General features: G+C 38.3%; 1 protein-coding gene across 4 annotated transcripts in view; it reads right to left on the bottom strand.

Annotated features, from left to right (window-relative positions):
* Nucleotides 1-20,360, bottom strand: part of SGCD (sarcoglycan delta) — a 774,199-nt gene that overhangs the window by 384,213 nt on the left and 369,626 nt on the right. The window contains exons 1-2 of one of the 4 annotated variants that reach the window (XM_035012973.1): nt 2,985-3,278; nt 815-863 (exon numbers count right to left, since the gene is read on the bottom strand). The exons of 1 other annotated variant lie outside the window; for it this stretch is intronic. In XM_035012973.1, the coding sequence (XP_034868864.1) occupies nt 815-863; nt 2,985-3,160 (225 nt within the window). In that variant the 5' untranslated portion in view covers nt 3,161-3,278. Of the gene's footprint in view, nt 1-814; nt 864-2,984; nt 3,279-20,360 lie in introns of those variants that run through there. 2 more of the 4 variants (XM_035012962.1, XM_035012981.1) reach the window with 2 other exon arrangements.

Raw genomic sequence — 20,360 nt, 5'->3', positions numbered from 1 at the left:
AATCTGGTGTGTTTGTATTAACTGTATGATCATGTGGGCAACAAGTGATTCCATTCTCGTTGTCATGAAGAGAGAAAGGAACAGAGTGTGATGTAATACAAAACAGCACATTCCTTCAAGGTGCAAATAAAAGGACATAGTGAAGGTAGATGTAAAGAGAAAAAGGCCATGGAGGAATCAAGCGTCTAACTAGGATGCAAGAGTATAAGAGGACTGAAATCAAACTAATCTCCAAAGTCACTGTTAGTCCCACATTCATGGTATAATCCTTACTAAATTTCAGTAATGCATCTTCTACATAAAAAATGATTGTTGATAATCTGAATATTATTAGATGAGTTTCTCTGTATCTAATTCAAAAATTTGTTTTAGTGCTGTATCTGTTCAAGAATGATTAAGATAGACAGGTAATATCTAGGTAGGTATTTCTGGTTCGTACATATTTAAGTGACAGTATGGTGAAATAATTAAATCAACAATGTGGGCATCAATCCCCCCCATTATAAAATGGGTCTCCATATTACTCATACTCAAGAAATTCTTAAGTACAGGATGGCCCAAATCCCTTCCAAATGGTCAAATCCATGATTCTATGAACCTCCTAACCTTATGAAACTAGTAGGAAACACTTACACCAATAATGTGGTATGTGACCTTGGAGAGGTTTTTTTAAATTAAAAAAAAAATTTTTGAGTAAATTCATTCATTAAAATAAAGCAGATGTATCACTTTATATTATTTTGAAAAAGTTTGTCTTTCTGCTAAAGTATCCACAGGCAGGGCCTAGAACAAACTGCTCACTGCAATTACTCACCCATCTCCACCTGGTCCGTTCACTCAACATCCCCAGTGGGGAAATATCTCTGGATGGAAGAAATATGGGTTAAAAATAAAGCCCAAAGAGCCTGCTCCATCCTTGCTTAGGAAATCTGAACCCTCGGGCGTTGCCTTTCTTACAAAATGTGCTCTCTGATTGCTTCCAGAAGGCACAGCAGGGCAGACTGACCATGGGGTCTCCCACTGTGTAGAGGGTAAAACAATTCTCTTCAGTGAGGCCACGGTTTATCCACGCACTTCAAGCTGAACAGATCCGTGCCTGCTGGTGTGCGCTGTTTCTAGTATGCGTGCTTCATTCCTGTGCACCATCTCCTCCCTCTACCCCGGCTGCCCTGCGCATGGTGTGGCCACTCCTCTCCCCTGTTGCCCGCACCCCTGCCCTGGATTTCTTCTCCTCTACCCTCCCACCCCCTTCTTTCTCCTTTCAATTGTCAAGGGAGCTTGATTTGCCCCTCCTCTACTTCTAAAAAAGGGAACTATAAAGTTGCTTCCAAGTTTTAGGCACTGCTGTTCATAATCCTGCAACCCGGAGCTGCCATTTCACGCCTGCTCTGCTCAGTGCTTGACACGCCACTAAATTTAGACGGGTATGACATTAGAGCTCACCCGCAGTGGGCTCGGCTCTGTTTCATGTCGGTTCCTAATCTGTCTTGGCATTTTGCTCACCCAGTAGGCACTTAAGAAAAACACAAAAGTAGTCACTGTCTATGCTCGCACCCCACCACACTCCAGCAAGTGCCAAACCCGCTCCACCCAAGCCCACCCAAAAATGAGGCTGAAGAAGAAAATATTCGTGTGCCATGTCTTAGAGCAAGAAGCCCGGCTACCAGTCACTCCCCAATTCCCTCCTCCGAGTGCAAAACTATGAAGAGAATGAAATGGCTGGCTCTGAGTGCTGACTTTCCACCAAAGCAACACAAGGTTTGGCGGCTCATGCGTTTTCTACAGAAAAGGATCTGGAGAACTCCAGCCCTTTATTCTTCATTCACCCATTAATCTTTACTATTAGCTACACGCTGAGAGGTTTTAGAACTGAAGTAAACACACACCTGAATCCATTCATTCATCTACTTCCCCAAACAGACTCTCAGCCAAGCCCCCTTTGGAGAGCACCAGGGCAGTCACTGATTCCTCGGCCAGTAATCACAGAGCTGTAGTGAGATTTCTGAGCTGAACCAGTTTCTTAAACGCAATTATATTGTGTATTCGCTAAATGCTAAGCATAAAATAAGGCAGAGCTTTGGTGGGGGGAGGGGCGAGGTAAAAATCCATATTGCATAATAGTTGATATGCATGAGAAAGGATTATTTAAAATTTGGGTTTTTTTTAAGCACTCTTTCCAGTAAGGTGTAAAATAAAATCAAGCGATTAACGAACTAAAATTCACACCATTATATCTCTATCTTTTAACAATGATTTTGAATAAACTACTCTTTTCTGTTACTCTTTAGTTGTCTGTATTTCCAAAATACAGAAGTATTTCCTCGGAGTAAAACTGCCAGTTACTTTTCAACTCAGAACTAAGTTGGAAATTATTATAGAAACAGAATTACAAATGTGGATCCAGCATATTTCTAGGCAAACATATCACTGGGCTCCTTAATGACAGCAAAAATCCCATATAATAATAAAAGATGCCAAGAATTCATACACACATATCTGCTCCCACACTCTGAAAGTGTAATCCAAAATAGAAACTTCAAACTCCGATTCCTTCCTAAAATGAAGGTTATTTGCTGCTTAAAAAAAAAAAGTCCCTCTCAAAAACTCTCACGAAGCAAAGAACACAGTTTCATCTAAAATTATCTGTCCTGCCAATGAAGTGTCCTTCCATGCAGAGAAGTTACGGAAGGTTGGAGTGGGGTGACCATACAAGAATTCACATACTTTTCCCTCTCACATTTGTGTTGCTAGCTACATCTTAACTTTCAAAAGTGTCTCTGCCCTGCTGAAAATCGGATCTTGAAGAGGGCTGGGGGAGAAAAATGATTCTAACTCCACAGCGAATGTTTAAGTGATAGAGTTTTAACTTGTACACGTACACACACACACACACACACACACCCCCGAAAAGTCAGCGTTCCTGCAAACCAACAGCAGGCTGAGAAAGAGAAGCGTGGAAATGCAAGAACTTAAGAGCGCCCTACCTCCCTTGTGTGCTTCCCAAAGCGCCTGATGAAAATCGCCCAGCGTCCCCGAGTGCGCAGAGGCTCTGAAGAAGGCGGCCGCTCAGCCCGCCGAGTGTGAGCAGGCCCAGCCTGTGTTCAGAAGCTGCCCCAGTCAGACTTTCCAACTGCAGAACTGCAGCCAAGTCCCTGCCCATGCCTGAAGAATTTCCTGAACAGCATTCCCGTTCTTTTTCTGACTGCTTTGAAACTGTACTCTGTCTGTACTTCAATACAGCTTTGTCAGGCGAACTCCGAGCCACTGGGCTGTCTCCAGCTATCAATGGGAAACACATGTGTCAAGCACAGACTTGCTCCCAGCAGCAGCGCCCATGGCGGCTGCCGGGCTCATAGTCACAACCACAAAGGAGAGTGCTTCTAGAAGCAATGCTGAACGTTCGGCCATTCTCCAGGTTCTGCTCTGTGGCGCTAGATGCTGGGGACGAGTCTTCTCCCTTTGCTCAACACTGCTCCTTTTTACCTTCTCCCCCTCGCAGTCCCAGGTTCACCCCGGTGAGCCCACTGAGTTCTTGCCAGCCCTGATGACGAGCCCTATTACAGCTGAGAGAGGGGAATTCTAATTTAATCTCCCTACCTGCCATTGCCTCAGTCATTGCTCACAATTTCAACTGCTGGAGGGGGAACCGTATTTTTAGCATTTCTACATCGGTTCAGTCCTTCGGAGTTGTCCCCTCATCCTCATAGGTGCATCTATTGTTGCTGCAACTAAAAACAATGCAATTATTTTTAGGCACTTTTGTTGCTTTCTGCTCTGTAACTGTGCTGGTCCAGAAATGTAACATTTTGTATGCTCTTGAGATGTGTGATGGTTAGAGAAAATAGAAAGGAGAAAACAATGTACCTATAATCAGAGTATGTCCTAATTCTGTGCACCTGTGATTGTTTCTGGATGACATTCCATCAAGATGTCTTGTGTACATTCTGCGGGATTTTATGGTCTACCTTTGACATTTCCTCTTACCATGAAACAAGAGGAAGTCTTTAAAGATACAAAGAGGGCATCCCGCTTCTCCCACACTGAAAACCCCTCATATTGAGTCAAAGCTAAGTTGTCAAGGTAACATTGTAGAAAAGAGATGATTTATAGAAAGCCTCATTTGTTTTAAAGTGGGTTTTTTTTTTTTTGGTATTAATATTTTGCCTCCTAAAAACACACCCCATTAGCAACTTATTTTAAAGAACTGGCTTGCCAGGTTTTAAAAAGTGTCATGTGTTCCCAAGGGGCTGTCATAAATGATAGGATTTGGTGGAGTCTTGAGTTTCGCATCAAATTGCAATGGGCACTTACAGCAGGATTAGATTTTTGCCTTGGGAAGCAGTGTGTATGTGTGTGTATGGGGGAGGGGAGCATGTGCCCCTCTAAGGTCAGGATGCAATTATAGAATCAGAGAACTTTAGAGTTGGAAGGAACCCCAGAGACCATCCAACCCAAATTGTTTCTACCTTTCATTTTACAGAGAGAAATGGAGGCCCAGACAGATGAGATGACTCATCCGGAGTTGCAAAGAGAGTTAATGCTGGAGCTGAGGTTAGAAAATGGGATTGTGGCTAATTTTCCATGTGCGTTCTCTATCCCAGCATCAGGTGGAAAAGGCGATGCCATGTGACCTTCACAGCAGTCAGCTTGTCATCAGTTGGCCTGGGTCTAATCTTAACTCTGCCTCTCTGACTGGCTGTGAATTTTGGCCAGCTTGCTCAACCCCTGTGGACCTCAGTTTTCTCATCTGTAAAATGGAGACAATGATATACTCTACCTTATGGAATTGTTGAGGATTTGGTGAGATAACCCACCTAAAGTGGCCTATAAATTACATAAAATATTAGACACACACACACACACACACACTGGAATATATTATTACATATATTACTATGTTTAGTTTTCTCTCAATGGAACAAAAATCAGACCCTTTCTCTTAAAAGGCAAAAACTGTACTCTCACATCTAGTTTGAGTTCCTAAAATAAACCATTTGACTGACTACTTAAGTTTTCTGCCACTTTACCTTTATCTAATAGGGGTCTATCACCTTAAACACAGGCAAGTGTCCTAATGCCTGTGGGGACATTAAGTCAACCATACAGCTACTTTTCACTTATCCTGGAAACCTAACACTGAAGTCTTTCCTCAAGATTAACTCACAGGAAAGTAAAACAGTGAGACCAAATCTGCAGTCAGTTACAGTGGGCTGAACAAAGTGCCATTTGCAGAGAACTGGACTTTCTTTTCAAACCTTAAGAGCTCAAGATTAACACTCTAAAGATAGGAGACCATCAGCAATTACAATCCCCTCTTTGGTAACTGCAACATCCTAACAACAACAACAACAACAACAACAACAACACACACACACACACACCATAAACGAAGAAATCTTATTGAAGAAAACAGCTGCAGTAAATTCTAAAGAATGAGGTTTCTACCTGGGGTTCCAGAGCCTTTGTCTTAAAGCCAACAGTAGCAAGTGGTTAATGAACCACTAGCTACTTATCAATCATGTTTGGTGTGTCAAACTACTTTTGTAGGAACAAAATAGGAGGAGAGGTTAATTTGGAGTGGTTTACACCTGTTTTAGGAATCAATTAAACAGGGGCGCCTGGGTGGCTCAGTTGGTTAAGCGACTGCCTTCGGCTCAGGTCATGATCCTGGAGTCCCGGGATCGAGTCCTGCATCGGGCTCCCTGCTCGGCGGGGAGTCTGCTTCTCCCTCTGACCCTCCTCCCCCTCATGCTCTCTGTCTCTCATTCTCTCTGTCTCAAATAAATAAATAAAATCTTAAAAAAAAAAAGGAATCAATTAAACAAACAAACATAAAGCAACTGGAAAAAACAAGCTCAAACTTAACACAAAGGCCGAACAATGGTGATGTGATTCGAAAGATGCTTCCCGAATAATTCCCCCAAATATTTGCTACATGGCTCATTTCAGTATGGGTATTTGGAGAAAGATCAATTGTGACCCAGCCTCATTACTACAGCTCAAAAATCTTGAAAAGTTACTTAACTCTTCCAATGTTAAGAAACATCATCCAAAACTTGAAAATAAGGCCAAAAGATAATCATGTTCTTTCAAAGATTTATGAGGCAGTTGTGTAACATACACTCTCAAGAATTACCTAAGGGACACAGCAAACAACAGATGCTGGTGAGGATGCTGAGAAAGGGGATCCCTCTTACACTGCTGGTGGGAATGCAAGCTGGACAGCCACTCTGGAAAACAGTATGGAGGTCACTCAAAAAATTAAAAATAGAACTACCCTATGACCCAGCAATTGCACCACTAGGCATATACCCAAAGGATATAAAAATACAGATTTGAAGGGGCACATGCACCCCGATATTTATAGCAGCATTATCAATAATAGCCAAACTATGGAAAGAGCCCTAGTGTCCATCAACTGATGAATGGATAGGGAAGACACACACACTGGAATATTATTCAGCCATCAAAAATAATGAAATCTTTCCATTTGCAGTGATGTGGATGGAGCTAGAGTATATTGTGCTAAGAGGAATGAGAGAAAGACAAATACCATATAATTTCACTCATATGTGGAATTTAGGAAACAAAACAGATGAACGTGTGGGAAGGGAAAAGAAAAGAGAAGGAAAGAGTGGGAGGCAAACAATAAGAGGTTCTTAACAACAGAGTTGATGGAGGGAGGTGGATGGGGGATGGGATAAATGGGTGACTGGTTTTAAGAAGGGCACTTGTTATGATGAACACTAGGTGTTATTATACAAGTGATGAATCACTAAATTCTACTCCTGAAACCAAGAAAAAAAAAATAAATAAATTACCTAACGAACTGTGCTTTGTTCACCTCACTATTCACTACTAAATAAAGGTCCCAAATTTAGTGAAGTTGCATTACCTTGAAGGCTTCTGTCTATTAAAGATATAAATTTCTTCTTTCCAATAGAAAAAAATAATCCCAAGTGTGATGGTTTATGGCCCTATAAAACATTAATCAGTTTTTTATCCAATCTAGTAATCTTGTACTAGCATTTTTTTTTTAAATGCACCTCTAAACAAAGAGCTCCTCAGCTGTTCTTGGAACCAATCTTACCATGATACTGACACCTCATTAATTAATGAGTCACATTAATTTTTTTTTACATGTTTTTACTTTATATGTGTAGAAGTCATGTTTTTAACTTCTAAAAATTATAGTTTGATATGGTTTCACTTTCCTCATCTGCATGATGCGTGTCATAAATTTCACATGAGATAATGCATAATAAAGCACCTAAGGTAGATGGCACATGGTAAATGCTCAAACTATGTAAGCGTCACTATTAATACTATAATATTTGGTTTTCCGTTTTGTCAGAGACTCTAGAGATCAGTAGACCAGATCACTCGACAGTCTTCTTCCTATTATATCTTTCAATTCTTGCCCTGAGATTCTACAGCCATTTCTGCTGGAATCATTCCACAGATGTTGACCTCCTTGCTTTTCAGAGATTTCTACTTTTAATGTTCTAAAATTAATAGCTGAAATGTATTTCCCTGTAACACATCCAGATTCTAAAGCCGCTAACCAAAAAGGTCAGTTTAAAATTCTGATCTTAAGGATCCTATGAGCAAGAAAACTCCATTCTCATCTGGAACAAAACCTCCACGAGGACAAGGATTCTTGTCTGCTCCATCTCCTGCCAACGTTTCCACTGTCTAAGACTGGGAATTAGTTGGGCCTCATATTTACCCTATGAATAAATAATAGCCTTTGACTTACTTGAAAACAGAGGTCCTAAATCATCCTTTGTAAAGTACATTTTTAACATAAAGGTACCACTGGATCATTTCTGCTCATTACGGTTCAGGTTCCTTTTATCATCTTCTAGGAATGTTTCAGTTTGGCTAATTTTCTCTTAAAATTTGATTCTGAGAGGTGAACAAACTGGGTCTAATTTGGGAGCAGAGATACAACTCTCTCTTTCAGGAAGTATGTTTCCATTAACGCAATTCACAATTAGGTTTGGGGGGGTGGTGCTAACCTTGAGTCATACTGAGAAGCCAGCTCACAGAGCCTCTTTATCACAGATGCTCTTACATCTCCTACCTGGTTTATATCTGTGATTCTCAAGCCTAGCTTTATGTTAGAATCATCTGGAGGGAGCTTTTAAAATGACAAGAGCCAGGGGCCCACACCAGAGACTTTGGTTCTTCTGGAATGGGACAGGAAGCTGGTAATCCAGGTGATTCTAATACCAGCCAGATTTAACATCACGAAGTTGTAGTGATAACTTTTAAAACATAAACCTAATTGTGTCACTCTGTGAACTGAACTCCTTAAATGTCTTTCTCACCATTGCCTGAAAGGTAAAGACAGCAACTGTCACCATGACTTGAAAGTCTTGGCTTCCTCTGGTCTCTTGTCTATGTCCTCTGTCTCATCTGCTGCCGTTCTCTATTCTTCAAAGAGATCACGTATCTTTCCACCTGAGAATCTTTTACAAAGCTGTTTTCTCCTTCTGGAAAGATTTTTCCTGGAAGTTACTCTCACTCATGTTTTCAGCTCTTTAACTCCTATTCAACCTTTAAATTTATACTCCATTATCATTTGTTCTGGGATTCAGTTATCCCTGAATACCCAGAACCAAGAGCCCCCCTTACACAGGCCCAAAGAACAGTACTTATCATAGATGTGATTACCCATTTATTTGTATTTTTATTTGATTCATGTCAAAATGTTCTGATAGAAAATGATTATTTTCCATGAGGGCAGAAACTGCTTACTCTCTATTGTGTCTGAGTTCCTTCCACTGTGCCTAGTTCATAGGAAGGGCACAATAGGTATTTTTAAGTAAGTGAATGCAGGATTGTTTGTTTGTTTGTTTGTTTAACCCAAGTGCAAGAACATGCATATAACTCCATTTTCTTTGCCTTGAGTTTTCAGACTTCATTTAATCTTTCTGACATGTTAAGATATTGTCTTGTACTCAGGATGGTGACTTCTCTTATACAATGTAAATAACTCCCCCAAACTAACAAACCCTTTACATGTGTATCTACAAGACTTTGTGAGAAATTATCAAGATAGCCTCCTAGCAAAGACCCTTAGGTCTGAGTACAATGTAGGATGGCTATGATTATAGGGGAGAGTGTTTGTTGTGTCACTTACTTGGGAGGGCAGACTAACCTGAGATGCTACTGTGGGGTCAGTAAGAGGCATAAAGTTATGGCACAAATCTGAAAAGAGGCATTCACCAGGAAACTTTTGGTTACAGCAGTCAGAACTTATTCAAATTGGCTTAAGGAAAAAAGTGTGTGTGTTTCAGGGTGGGGGGTCCTAAATCATGTAACTATTACCCCAAATGATGGATCTTAGGGTGGGATGGAGTGGAACAGTTAAAATACAATCAAGGCTCTATCTCCCTCTCCTTCTCTAGGCTTCTCTTGGTTTCATTCTCAGTTTTGCTCCCTCTGTTTGGTAGTAAGATGTTCACAGGGGGTCCCAAGCTCACTTCCACAGGAAAAATAAAAGATCTTTTCCGGAAAAGGGTTCTAAGCTTGAGCTGTATGCTTATCCCTGAACAAATCTCTATGACCGGGGGATGAGGTTCTCAAGTTGGCCAAATTTGGCCCGTGACAGTTCTGGAGACTAAAAGGAAGGAATCAGCCCCATCTGCACCACATGAACTGAATGGACTAACAAGGGAATTGAGACAAAGTGAAGGCAGACAAAAGTTCCATGTGCACTATGGATGATAGGGCACCAAGACATTCATAATCTCGCCCAGGGAAAGTTCTTTAAAAAGTATTACAAGGCATTATTTAATTAAAGGAATAGAAAAGTATGTACTATATACAAGCCAAAAACAGTTGAATTTGAGTTAAACTAATAGCAGGTAATTACGAGAGTATATAATGCCAGCCATTCATTTCACACATCATACCTGATGCAAAATGACACTCACCCAGCTCTGGCTCTTCAGAACAGAACAAATCCAACCGTGCTTTTCACTGGACAAAGGCAAAATTATCTGATTGATTTTGAAGAGACTTTTTCTGTGGAGGAAGTCTGGCTCAGTGACAAATTGGTGACCCACAGTTTTGAGAATATCTCCACTGGCCAGACATAGTGTCTAAGCTGAAGTCATTTTCTGCTTTGGAAATTCACATATATGCATGGTACAAAATGAAGGATTCTCAAGCTATGTCAGTACTTTGAGAAGGAATTGACATACTTGATAATTAATGTCTAGTAATAAAACACACTGTAAATATATCTTTTTAAGAGAAATTAATTAAATATGGTAAAGCAAATACTGGTATAATTACACAAGATGGTTCCATGCATTCTTTTCTTTTCAACACAAAACACTGATCAGTTCTTCCAAAATTCTTTCTGGTCTATAATTTCTCATTGTATTACAGGCTTGCTGAAAGTAAAAGTCTGGAAATATCACATTTTTATTTGGAAATAAAATTTATTGATCAATAAAAATGGGCCAGACTTCATGATAGGCACTCCATGCTAGGCAGAAATAAATAAGGCCTGTAGTTGAAAAATGTTAGCACTTCTCATCTTTATTTTTATAGTCCCATCAGTGCTCAGTGATACAAAATATAACTGTTCGATGCAGGAATTCCAAGCTAATTATAAGCTCCCTGAATGAGGAGTACTGCTTGAAATCAAGGGCCAAGCCTTAAAATTCAACACCAAATTCCAGCAACTGTACACCAGAAAAATGAAAAGTTGCCAACAAGAGAAAGTGCAATGTTATAGATTTCAAATTATTTGATCTTTAGAAGGAATTCATTTACATATGTGAAAGACACATAGTTGGGCAAACCCACAGCTAGCATAGTGTCTGGCATATAACAGTTGCTTAATAAATGTTTATTATTTTACTAATAATGAACATTGCTGGTTATATATAAGATTCTGACACTGCCAAGAAAAAGTTGAGGGAGTTTATCACCACTAAATCTGCCTTACAAGAAATGATAATCAGAGTTGAGGTAGAAAAAAAGGATGCTAACTAACAACATGACAAATGAAAGTACAAAAATCACTGATAAAGGTAAATATATAGTCAAAGTCAGAATACTCTAATACTATAATGGTGGCACATAAATCCCTCCTAATGCTAGTTTCAAAGTTAAAAGATAAAAGCACTGAAATCAGCTATAGCTAAATAATTTGTTAATGGATGAACAATATAAAAATGTCAAGTATGACATCAAAAGCATAAAATGGGGGGGGAGAAGTAAAAGCATAAAGTGATTTTGTATGCAATGAAAGTTAAGGAGTTATCAACTTAAAACAGACTGTTATAACTATAAGATGTTTTATATAAGCTTTGTAGTACAGAGAAAAAACCTCTACTAGACACAAAAGATAAAAAGGAATCAAAGCACACTAACACACACACACAAATCACAAAAGGAGACAGTAAGAACAAAGGAACTACAAAAGTTTCAGAAAACAAACAACATGGCAATAGTAAGTCCTTATCAATAATCACTTTAAATGTACATGAATTAAAATTCTCTAATAAGGATTCACAGAGTGACTGAATAGACAGAAAAGACAAGATGCAGCAATGTGCTGCCTCCAAGAGACTCAGTTTAGGTTTAAGGATACACTTACATGGACAGTGAAGGGATTAAAAAAAGATATTCCATGTAAACGGCAACCAAAAGACATCAGGAGTGGTTATGGTCTTATCAGACAAAATCGATTTTTAGTCAAAATCTGTTACAGGAGACAAAGTCACTATATAATAATAAAGAGGTCTATTAATTATCAGGGTATAACAACTGTAAACATATATGCACCAAACACTGGAACATCTAAATACAGAAAGCTAGTATTAACAGAACTGATGAGAGAAATAGACAGCAATACAATAATGGTAGGAGACCTTCAATACCACACCTACAAAATGAATAAATTATCCAGACAGAAACTCAATAAGGAAACAGTGGTTTTGAATACGTTATAAGCCAAATGGACCCAGCAAACATATACAGAACATTTCAGCCAGCAGCAAAATATATGTTCTTTTCATGTGTACATGAAACATTTTCCAGGATATATCATACGTTGGGCCATAAAACTAGTCTTAACAAATTTAAGAAGACTAAACTCATATCAAGTGTCTCTTCTGACCACAATGGTATCAAATTTGAAATCAATCTAACAGGCAGGTGCCTGGGTGGCTCAGTTGGTTAAGCATCCAATGCTTGATTTTGGCTAAGGTCATGATCTCAGAGTTGTGAGATCAAGCCCTGGGCTAGGCTCAGTGCTCAGTGTGGAGCCTACTTAAGATTCTCTCTCTCCCCCTCTACCTCTGCCCCTCCCCCCACTCAGACGCTATCTTAAAAAAAAAATCAGTAACGGAACAAAAGCTGAAAAACTCAAAAATATGTAGAAATTAAACAACACACTGCTGAGGAACCAATCCATCAAAGAAGAACTCAAAAGGAAAAACAAAAAAGTATCTTGAGGCAAACAAAAATGGAAACACAACATACTAAAATTTATGGGATATAGCAAAGGTGTTCTAAGAGGAAAATTTATAGTGCTAAATATCTACATTAGGGGGGATAATCTCAAACAACCTAACTTTACACATAAAGGGACTAGAAAAAGAACAAACTAAGCCCAAAGTTAACAAAGGAAAGAAATAATAAAGATTAGAACACATATAAGTGAAAAACCAGAACAACAGAAAAGAATGAAACTAAGAGTTGTTTTTTAAGATAAAACTGAGAAACCTTTAGCTTGACTAACATAGATAAAAAGAGGACTCAAATAAAATGATAGATCAAAGAGGAGATATTAGAATTAATCTTACAGAAATACAAAGAGACTATTATGACGAAGCATGCACAAATAAATTGGACAACCTTGAAGAAATGGATAAATTCCTAGAAACCTATGACCTACCAAGAATGAATCATAAAGAAAAAATCCGAACAGAGTAATTATTAGTAAGGAGAATGAAATAGTAGTCAAAACCTCTAACAAAAGAAAGCCCAGGACCAGATGGTTTCATGGGTGAATTCTACCAAAAATTAAAAAAAAAAAAAAATCTTTCTCAAACTCTTCTAAAAAATTAAAGGAAGAGGAAGCACTTCCAAATTTATTTAACTTGGCCAGAATTACCCTCAAACCAAAGGCAGATTTAAGGCCACTCTAAGCAAAGAAACTTACAGACCAAAATCCTTGATAAACACAGATGCAAAAAAATCATCAATAAAATATTAGCAAACTAAACTTAAGAGCACATTAAAAGGACCACACATTATGATTAAGTGGGTTTATCCCTAGGATGCAAGAATGGTTCACCATAGTAAACTAATAAATGTGATACACCCCATTAACACAATAAAGGATAAAAATCATACGATCATCTTAATACAGAAAAAGCATTTGATGAAAATTCAGTATGTTTTCATGATAAAAACTCAACAAATTAAGTAAAAGCAATATACGTCCACATAATAAAGGCCATATATGACAAGCCTATAGCCAACATCATACACAACAGTGAAAAACTGAAAGCTTTCCATTTAAAATTAGGAATAAGACAAGGGTGACTAACCAGAGGGAAGGAGGTGAAAGGATGGGCAAAATGGGTGAAGGGAGGTATGAGATACAGGTTTTCAGTTATGGAGTAAAGGAGTCATGGGAATAAAAGGTAGAGCATAGGGAAAACAGTTAATGGTATTATAATAGCATTGAATGATGACACATTGTAGATACACTTATGGTGAGCAGAGCATCATGTATTGAGTTGCTGGATGACTATGTTTTATACCTGAAACTAATGTAACATCATGAATAAATCAATCAGAGGGCTCCCTTCAAAAAAAAAAAAGACAAGGGTGTCCACTCATAATAAACATACTACTTAAAGTCATAGCCACAGCAATTAGGCAAAAAAAAGAAATACAAGTCACCGAAATTGGAAAGGAAGAAGTTGAACTGTCTTGTTGAAGATGACATGATCTTATGTATATGGTTTTCTAACCCTAAAGATTGCAACAAAAAATTGTTAAAATTCAGTGAAGTTGTAGTATACAAAATTGATACACAAAAATCAGTTGTATTTATATACACTACCAATAAACGATCAAAAATTAAGACAAAAACCCCATTTACACTATCATCAAAAATAATAAAATGCTTAGAAACAAATTTAACCAAGGGAATGAAAGATGTGTACACTGAAAAATATGAAACACTGATGAAAGAAACTGAAGAAGACAAAAATAAATGGAAAGATCCAGGTTTATGGTGTGGAAAAATTAATGTTGTTAATGTTGTCCATACTGCCCAAAGCAATCAACTGATTCAATGCAATCCCAGCAAAATTCCAATGATATTTTTTTACAGAAATAGAACAATACTAAAATTTGTACAGAACTACGAAAGACCCTGAAAAACCAAAGCATTGTGAGGCAGGAGGACAAAGATGGAGGTATCACACTTCCTGATTCCAAACTATATTATAGAGTTATAGTAATCAAAACAGTATGGAACTGGAATAAAAACAGATACACAGGGGCACCTGGGTGGCTCAGATGGTTAAGCGTCTGCCTTCGGCTCAGGTCATGATCCCAGGGTCCTGGGATAGAGCCCCACATTGGGCTCCTGGCTCAGCGGGAAGCCTGCTTCTCCCTCTGCCTCTCTCTCTGCTCATGCTCTCTCTCTCTCTCTGTGTCTCAAATGAATAAATAAAATCTTGAGAAAAAAAAAACCAGATACACAGACCAATGAACAGAAGAGAGCACATAAATAAACGCACACATACACAGTGAACTTATCTTTGAAAAGGATGCCAAGAATACACAATGGGGTAAGGACAGTCTCTTCAGTAAATGGTGTTGAGAAAACTGGATATCCACATGCAGAATGAAATTGAACTCAAACCTGTGTCTAAACAATTCTGGGTATATGTATCCAAAGGAAATTACATCAAGGTCTTGAAGAGATATCTACACCCACATGTTCACTGCACCTTTATTCACCATAGCCAAGACATGGAAATAATCTAAGTGTCCACAGATGGATGAATGGATAAAGAAATGTGATTTTATAGACACACACACACACACACACACACAAAATGGAACATTATTTGGCCATAGATAAAGGACATCCAGCCATTCCCGACACATGGACAAATCTGGAGGATATTGTGCTAAGTGAAATAAACCAGACACAGAGAGACAAATATTACACAATCTCTCATATATGTGGAGTCCAGAAAAGTCAAACTCTCAGAAGCAGATAGTAGAATGGTGACTAGTTAATAATACTGTATTGTACACTTGAAATTTGCTAAAAGGGTACTCTTAAGTGTTCTCAACACACACACACACACAAACTATGTGAGGTCATGGATATATTAATTAGCTTGTAAAAATCATTTCATGAGGTATACATATAACGAGTCATCATGTTGTATAACTTAAACATATACAATTTTTATTTGTCAATTATACCTCACTAAACCTGGGAAAAAGTAAAGCACAAACCAAATATTCTGGTATCATTTTTGCAGTAGATTGCAGACAAGAGAATTTTATGTAATTCTTAAAGCTCACAAATGGTGGGCCGTTGCATATTCTGATCTAGAAGGAGACCAGGGATCATCAGGTCCAATTTTTTCATTACTTACATGAAAAACTAAGACCTGAATGACATGGCAAGAATCATGGAGACAGGTAATATAGGAGTTGGCAGAAGAGTCACATTTTCTGATACCTATCTTACCTCCTAGGACCAATAATGTGGTTTGAGGACATGAATTACCACTTCTTTACTTTCTTGGATCATTTCTGCTGGGAGTCAATTCCTAAAATACAGTTTGTGCACCAAGTTGCACTGTCTGCTTATCTACTTTTCTCCTTACCTCCTCTTATGCAATCCAAAGATCCTTTTAAGGATTTCTAAGTATTGTGCTAATAAAACTAAATGGAAATAAATAAGGCTGTTGGAAAAATTAAAACATAAGTCCCAAGATAAAATGTTATATTTCTAAGTTAAACGCAGGCAAAAATTGTCTTATATACCTCCAACCTTGCCTTTAACAGAGCAAGGGCTCATTAACTATCTTTGGAAATGGATGGAAGTAAAACACTTCTGTAACTTCAGTGGATTTCAGGGTTCAATGACAAGGTGATTTTCCCCATCTTCAACAGCCCTTTAATATCCTGAGTCTCATTTCTTGTAGTTAGCAGAAACTCTTAGAAGCAACAGACCGGGCCAATCTGGCTGAACTGCATTACTATCCTATCTTAGAGAATAGCATGGAGTGTTGATGTAACAGATTTGTAGAAATAAACTTTATGGAAAATGTTCTTAGTGGCTGCAGTGACATGCCCTGCTTGCTCTTCACTCCCCAAACTGGGAAGCAGCAAGAAAGAAAAACATCAAATGGATGAAAACAGAAAAACACAAGTCAGCATAAAAAGACAAATTGGCTACCTGACCAGCATATTCACCCCCAACTATACTACGTTCTCATGTCTAATGAAAGCATGTGGTATTCAAAAGGTCATCTATGGATGCATGGAAGAAAAAAGAGCAACAAAAGGAGAAGAGTAGGCAGAATTCATTCCAATACTAAAAGAAGGAGTCTTAGTCAATGGACCCTACTCTCACTGGATGAGTGGCTGTTCTTTGCTGGGCTTTGGAGAGATGACAGATATGAGGCAGATGGGGTACTTATCCTTAAGGCATTTATAGCCTTTGTTGGGAGAACTTTGTCCTTTGGGACCACTGAGGAGACTGTCTCTGTTGGGCTGACTTAGCCTGCTGTCATTCAAGAATCCTTTCTACCTATCTCTTTGTTTTGATTTCCTGTATATTAATTATCTTTCTCATTATGCTCCCTTTTTATGTAGACCTTCCTAAAGGGAGTGAAGATGTAGCTCTCTTAATCCATGCACCATTTATTTTTCATTGCAAATTTACAAATTGTTATTTTTAATGTAAACCTCAATCTCATGAGGTTGGTTAGAGGGAGTCTGCAATTGAGAGATAAAACCTCTCTTGCTGAGCTGATAGAATCAGCTTCCTAAGACTGAAGTTATGAAAGACATTCTGTGAAGACTCTAAGGAAAATACTTACCCATGAATAATCACTGTAACATCTATAAATTTCCAGACCTAGGTTGTAGAATAATGAATTGGCAAAGGTTTATATTTATAGTTAGAGAAATGGGTCAATTCTTTCACCACTTTATTTAACACATTTATAAGAGATTGTGGGAACTGAGACACTTCATTTAATCCTAAGACATTATCATACATCAATATTTTATTTTCAAGAAACACTTAAAGATTCTATTATCAGATGAGCTACAGCAGCATTGAGGCCCCATGTAAAAGGTGAAGTCAAACTTCTTCAGTGTGTAGTGATATAATTACTATCAATAAAATCTTTTCCACTTTTAGGAACTTCCATCAAATTATAATTCCACACCGAATAAATGCATTTGAAGTTCTGGACAGATTTTTGAAGTTCATGGCATTTCAAGACTTTCTGTGAGTACTCTATTGATTTTGAAACTGTAGTCTTTCAGTTTTAATGCCATGAATTTCAAAGTTTTCTTTATATCTAGGTGTGTGAAATTAAATTAGGGGAAAATGTTGTGCTTGTCATCCTGTTTATGATTTGCAGGAGTTAGAATTTCTTTTGCCTGGGATGGAATTCGACAGAACCGGATTATTATCCTGGTGCTGTTACTCTTAGCCAGGAGGAGATAGGAAGTTACATAAACCCTCTTATCCTTGAGTCTTCATGTGTAAAGTGGGAAGAAGAGCAGCCATCCCATGAGATTGTACACGCATTTAATAAAATCAGTGGTTTGAACATACATAGCAACAACTAACATACACTGGATGCTGTGGTTCTGCTTTGTAAGCACTCAAATATTAGTAGATATTGCTAAATTCTGCACAAGGATTTTTTTTGAGCCATCCCATTACTTGGTATTTATATTCAGAACATAGGTATGCTTTGGTAGCCTGAAACTTCTTTCAAAGTGAACCAGTCTATCATTATTTTTGCTAACCTCATAGTGACTTACTACAATTTCATCATAATTTAGTGGGTCCATTTACAGGCCTAAACTCATCATTATAACTATCTAAAGCAGAACTACGGGATTCTAGTTTACTTATTAAGTAAGAAGATCATAGTCACACCGATTCTTCAATGGATCCTCCCTTAAAACCTAGTTTATAACCAGGTCTCCAGTATCACTCATCTGAGTTTGGGCCACCACTTTCTGTCTCTACCTCCATTGAGCCCTTCAACAGCACATTCTTTCTTTTTTTAATAATCCAATTAAAAAATGGGCAGAAGACATGGACAGACATTTCTCCAAAGAAGACATCCAGGTGGCCAACAAACACATGAAAAGATGCTCAACATCACTCATCATCAGGGAAATGCAAATCAAAACTACGAGAGATCACCTCACACCTGTCAGAATGGCTAAAATTAACAACACAAGAAACAACAGATGTTGGCAAGAGGAACACTCTTACACTGTTGATGGGAATGCAGACTGGTGCAGCCACTGTAGAAAACAATATGGAGGTTTCTCAAAAAGTTAAAAATAGAACTACTCTGTGATCCAGCAATCACAGTACTGGCTATTTACCCAAAAAATACAAAATCACTAATTGAAAGGGATACAAGCACCCCTATGTTTATTACAGGATTATTTACAATAGCCAAATTATGCAAGCAGCCCATGTGTCCATCGATTAATGAATGGATAAAGAAGAGGTGTATACACACACAGAGAAATATTATTCAGCCATAAAAAATAATGAAATCTTGTCATTTGCAACAACACAGATGGAGCCAGCAAGTATTATGCTAAGCAAATAAGTCAGTCAGAGAAAGACAAATACTATATGATTTCACTCATATGTGGAATTTTTTTAAAGATTTTATTTATTTATTTATTTGAGAGACAGAGTGAGGGAGAGAGAGTACAGGAGCAGGGGCAGAGAGAGAGGGAGAAACAGACTCCCTTGCTGAGCAGCGAGCCCGACATGGGGCTCAATCCCAGGACTCTAGGATCATGACCAGAGCTGAAGGCAGATGCTTAACCAACTGAGCCACCCAGGCGCCCCCATATGTGGAATTTAAGTAACAAAACAGATGAGCAAAGGGAAAAAAAAGAGAGAGAGAGATAAACAAAGAAACAGACTCTCAACTATAGAGAACAAACTGATGGTTACTGGAGGGGAGGTTGATGGGGGATGGGTGAAATAGGTGATGGGGATTAAGAGTACACTTAACATTATGAGCACTGAGTAATGTATGGAATTACTGAATGACTATATCGTTTGCCTGAAGCTAGTACAGGTTGCCAATACCTATAAAACCAATGCATTCTTTAATCTTTAGACATGGTTAGTCTCACTCTTCGCATAAATAACTCAAAGCTTCTCATTTCCCTTAGGATACAAGGTGACGTTCCTAACATGGATTACAAGGCATTGGATGACCTGGACCTTGCACCTCCTGTATGACATTCAGGAAACAGCTTACAAGTCCCCATTTGCAGAAAGCCATGTCTTTCTTCCCCTCCTTATGTACTCTGCTCTATCTTAAGTCCCCTGATCTGTGCTCCACAAAATTCTCTGCATTTTTCCTGTCATACTACTAGCCATTTTTTATTGTTATTGCTTGGTTGTCTAAATGTTCAGCTACACTGTCAGCTCTTGAGGACATGCACTGTGTCTGTCCTGTTCCCCAGCTGTGACAAGAGCCACCACACTGTCTGGGCCAGAGTAAATACTACAGTAATTGCTGGATGAAGGAAGAAGGGAGAAGCTGAAACCTGTGCCCATAAACGTGGTAGTGGTAGAAATAGGACTGGTTGATTGGAGATCTTCATACAAAATAACATTTATAATACAGTTAATAATTTTTATTCATAAAGTTTAATCTTAAAATGTTGATTTACTCTAGAAGGTAGCTATGCTAGCCACTATCCCACCAAAGCCACGTAAATGTTGGTTTACTCTGTGCTCTGCCTAAATACCTAAGTTGCTTACTGACCAATGAAATTTGCACCTCAACTTTATTCTCTGGCTTAGTCTTTGTAGACTGTTTCAAAACACGACTTGTAAACTGCTATATTAACTAATACCCTGAATCCTATATCCTTGAAGTCCAACTGGAATGAACTCCTCACCAATACAATGACCTTCCCCTTGATTTAGACTTTTATGTTTAATTAATTTTAAGCTTTTAACTAAATTGGCTTTCTCCCTAAGAACTCTTTGTTGTACCTAATTATGGGGAACCTGAGACATCTCATCACCAATTCAGTGATTACAGAAT

This window comes from Mirounga leonina, unplaced genomic scaffold, assembly GCF_011800145.1.
Source record: "Mirounga leonina isolate KUSES-001 unplaced genomic scaffold, KU_Mleo_1.0 Mir_104, whole genome shotgun sequence".
NCBI classification, from domain to species: Eukaryota; Metazoa; Chordata; class Mammalia; order Carnivora; family Phocidae; genus Mirounga; species Mirounga leonina.
The sequence above is the reverse complement of the archived record's forward strand: the minus strand, read 5'-3'. Positions and strand labels throughout refer to the sequence as shown.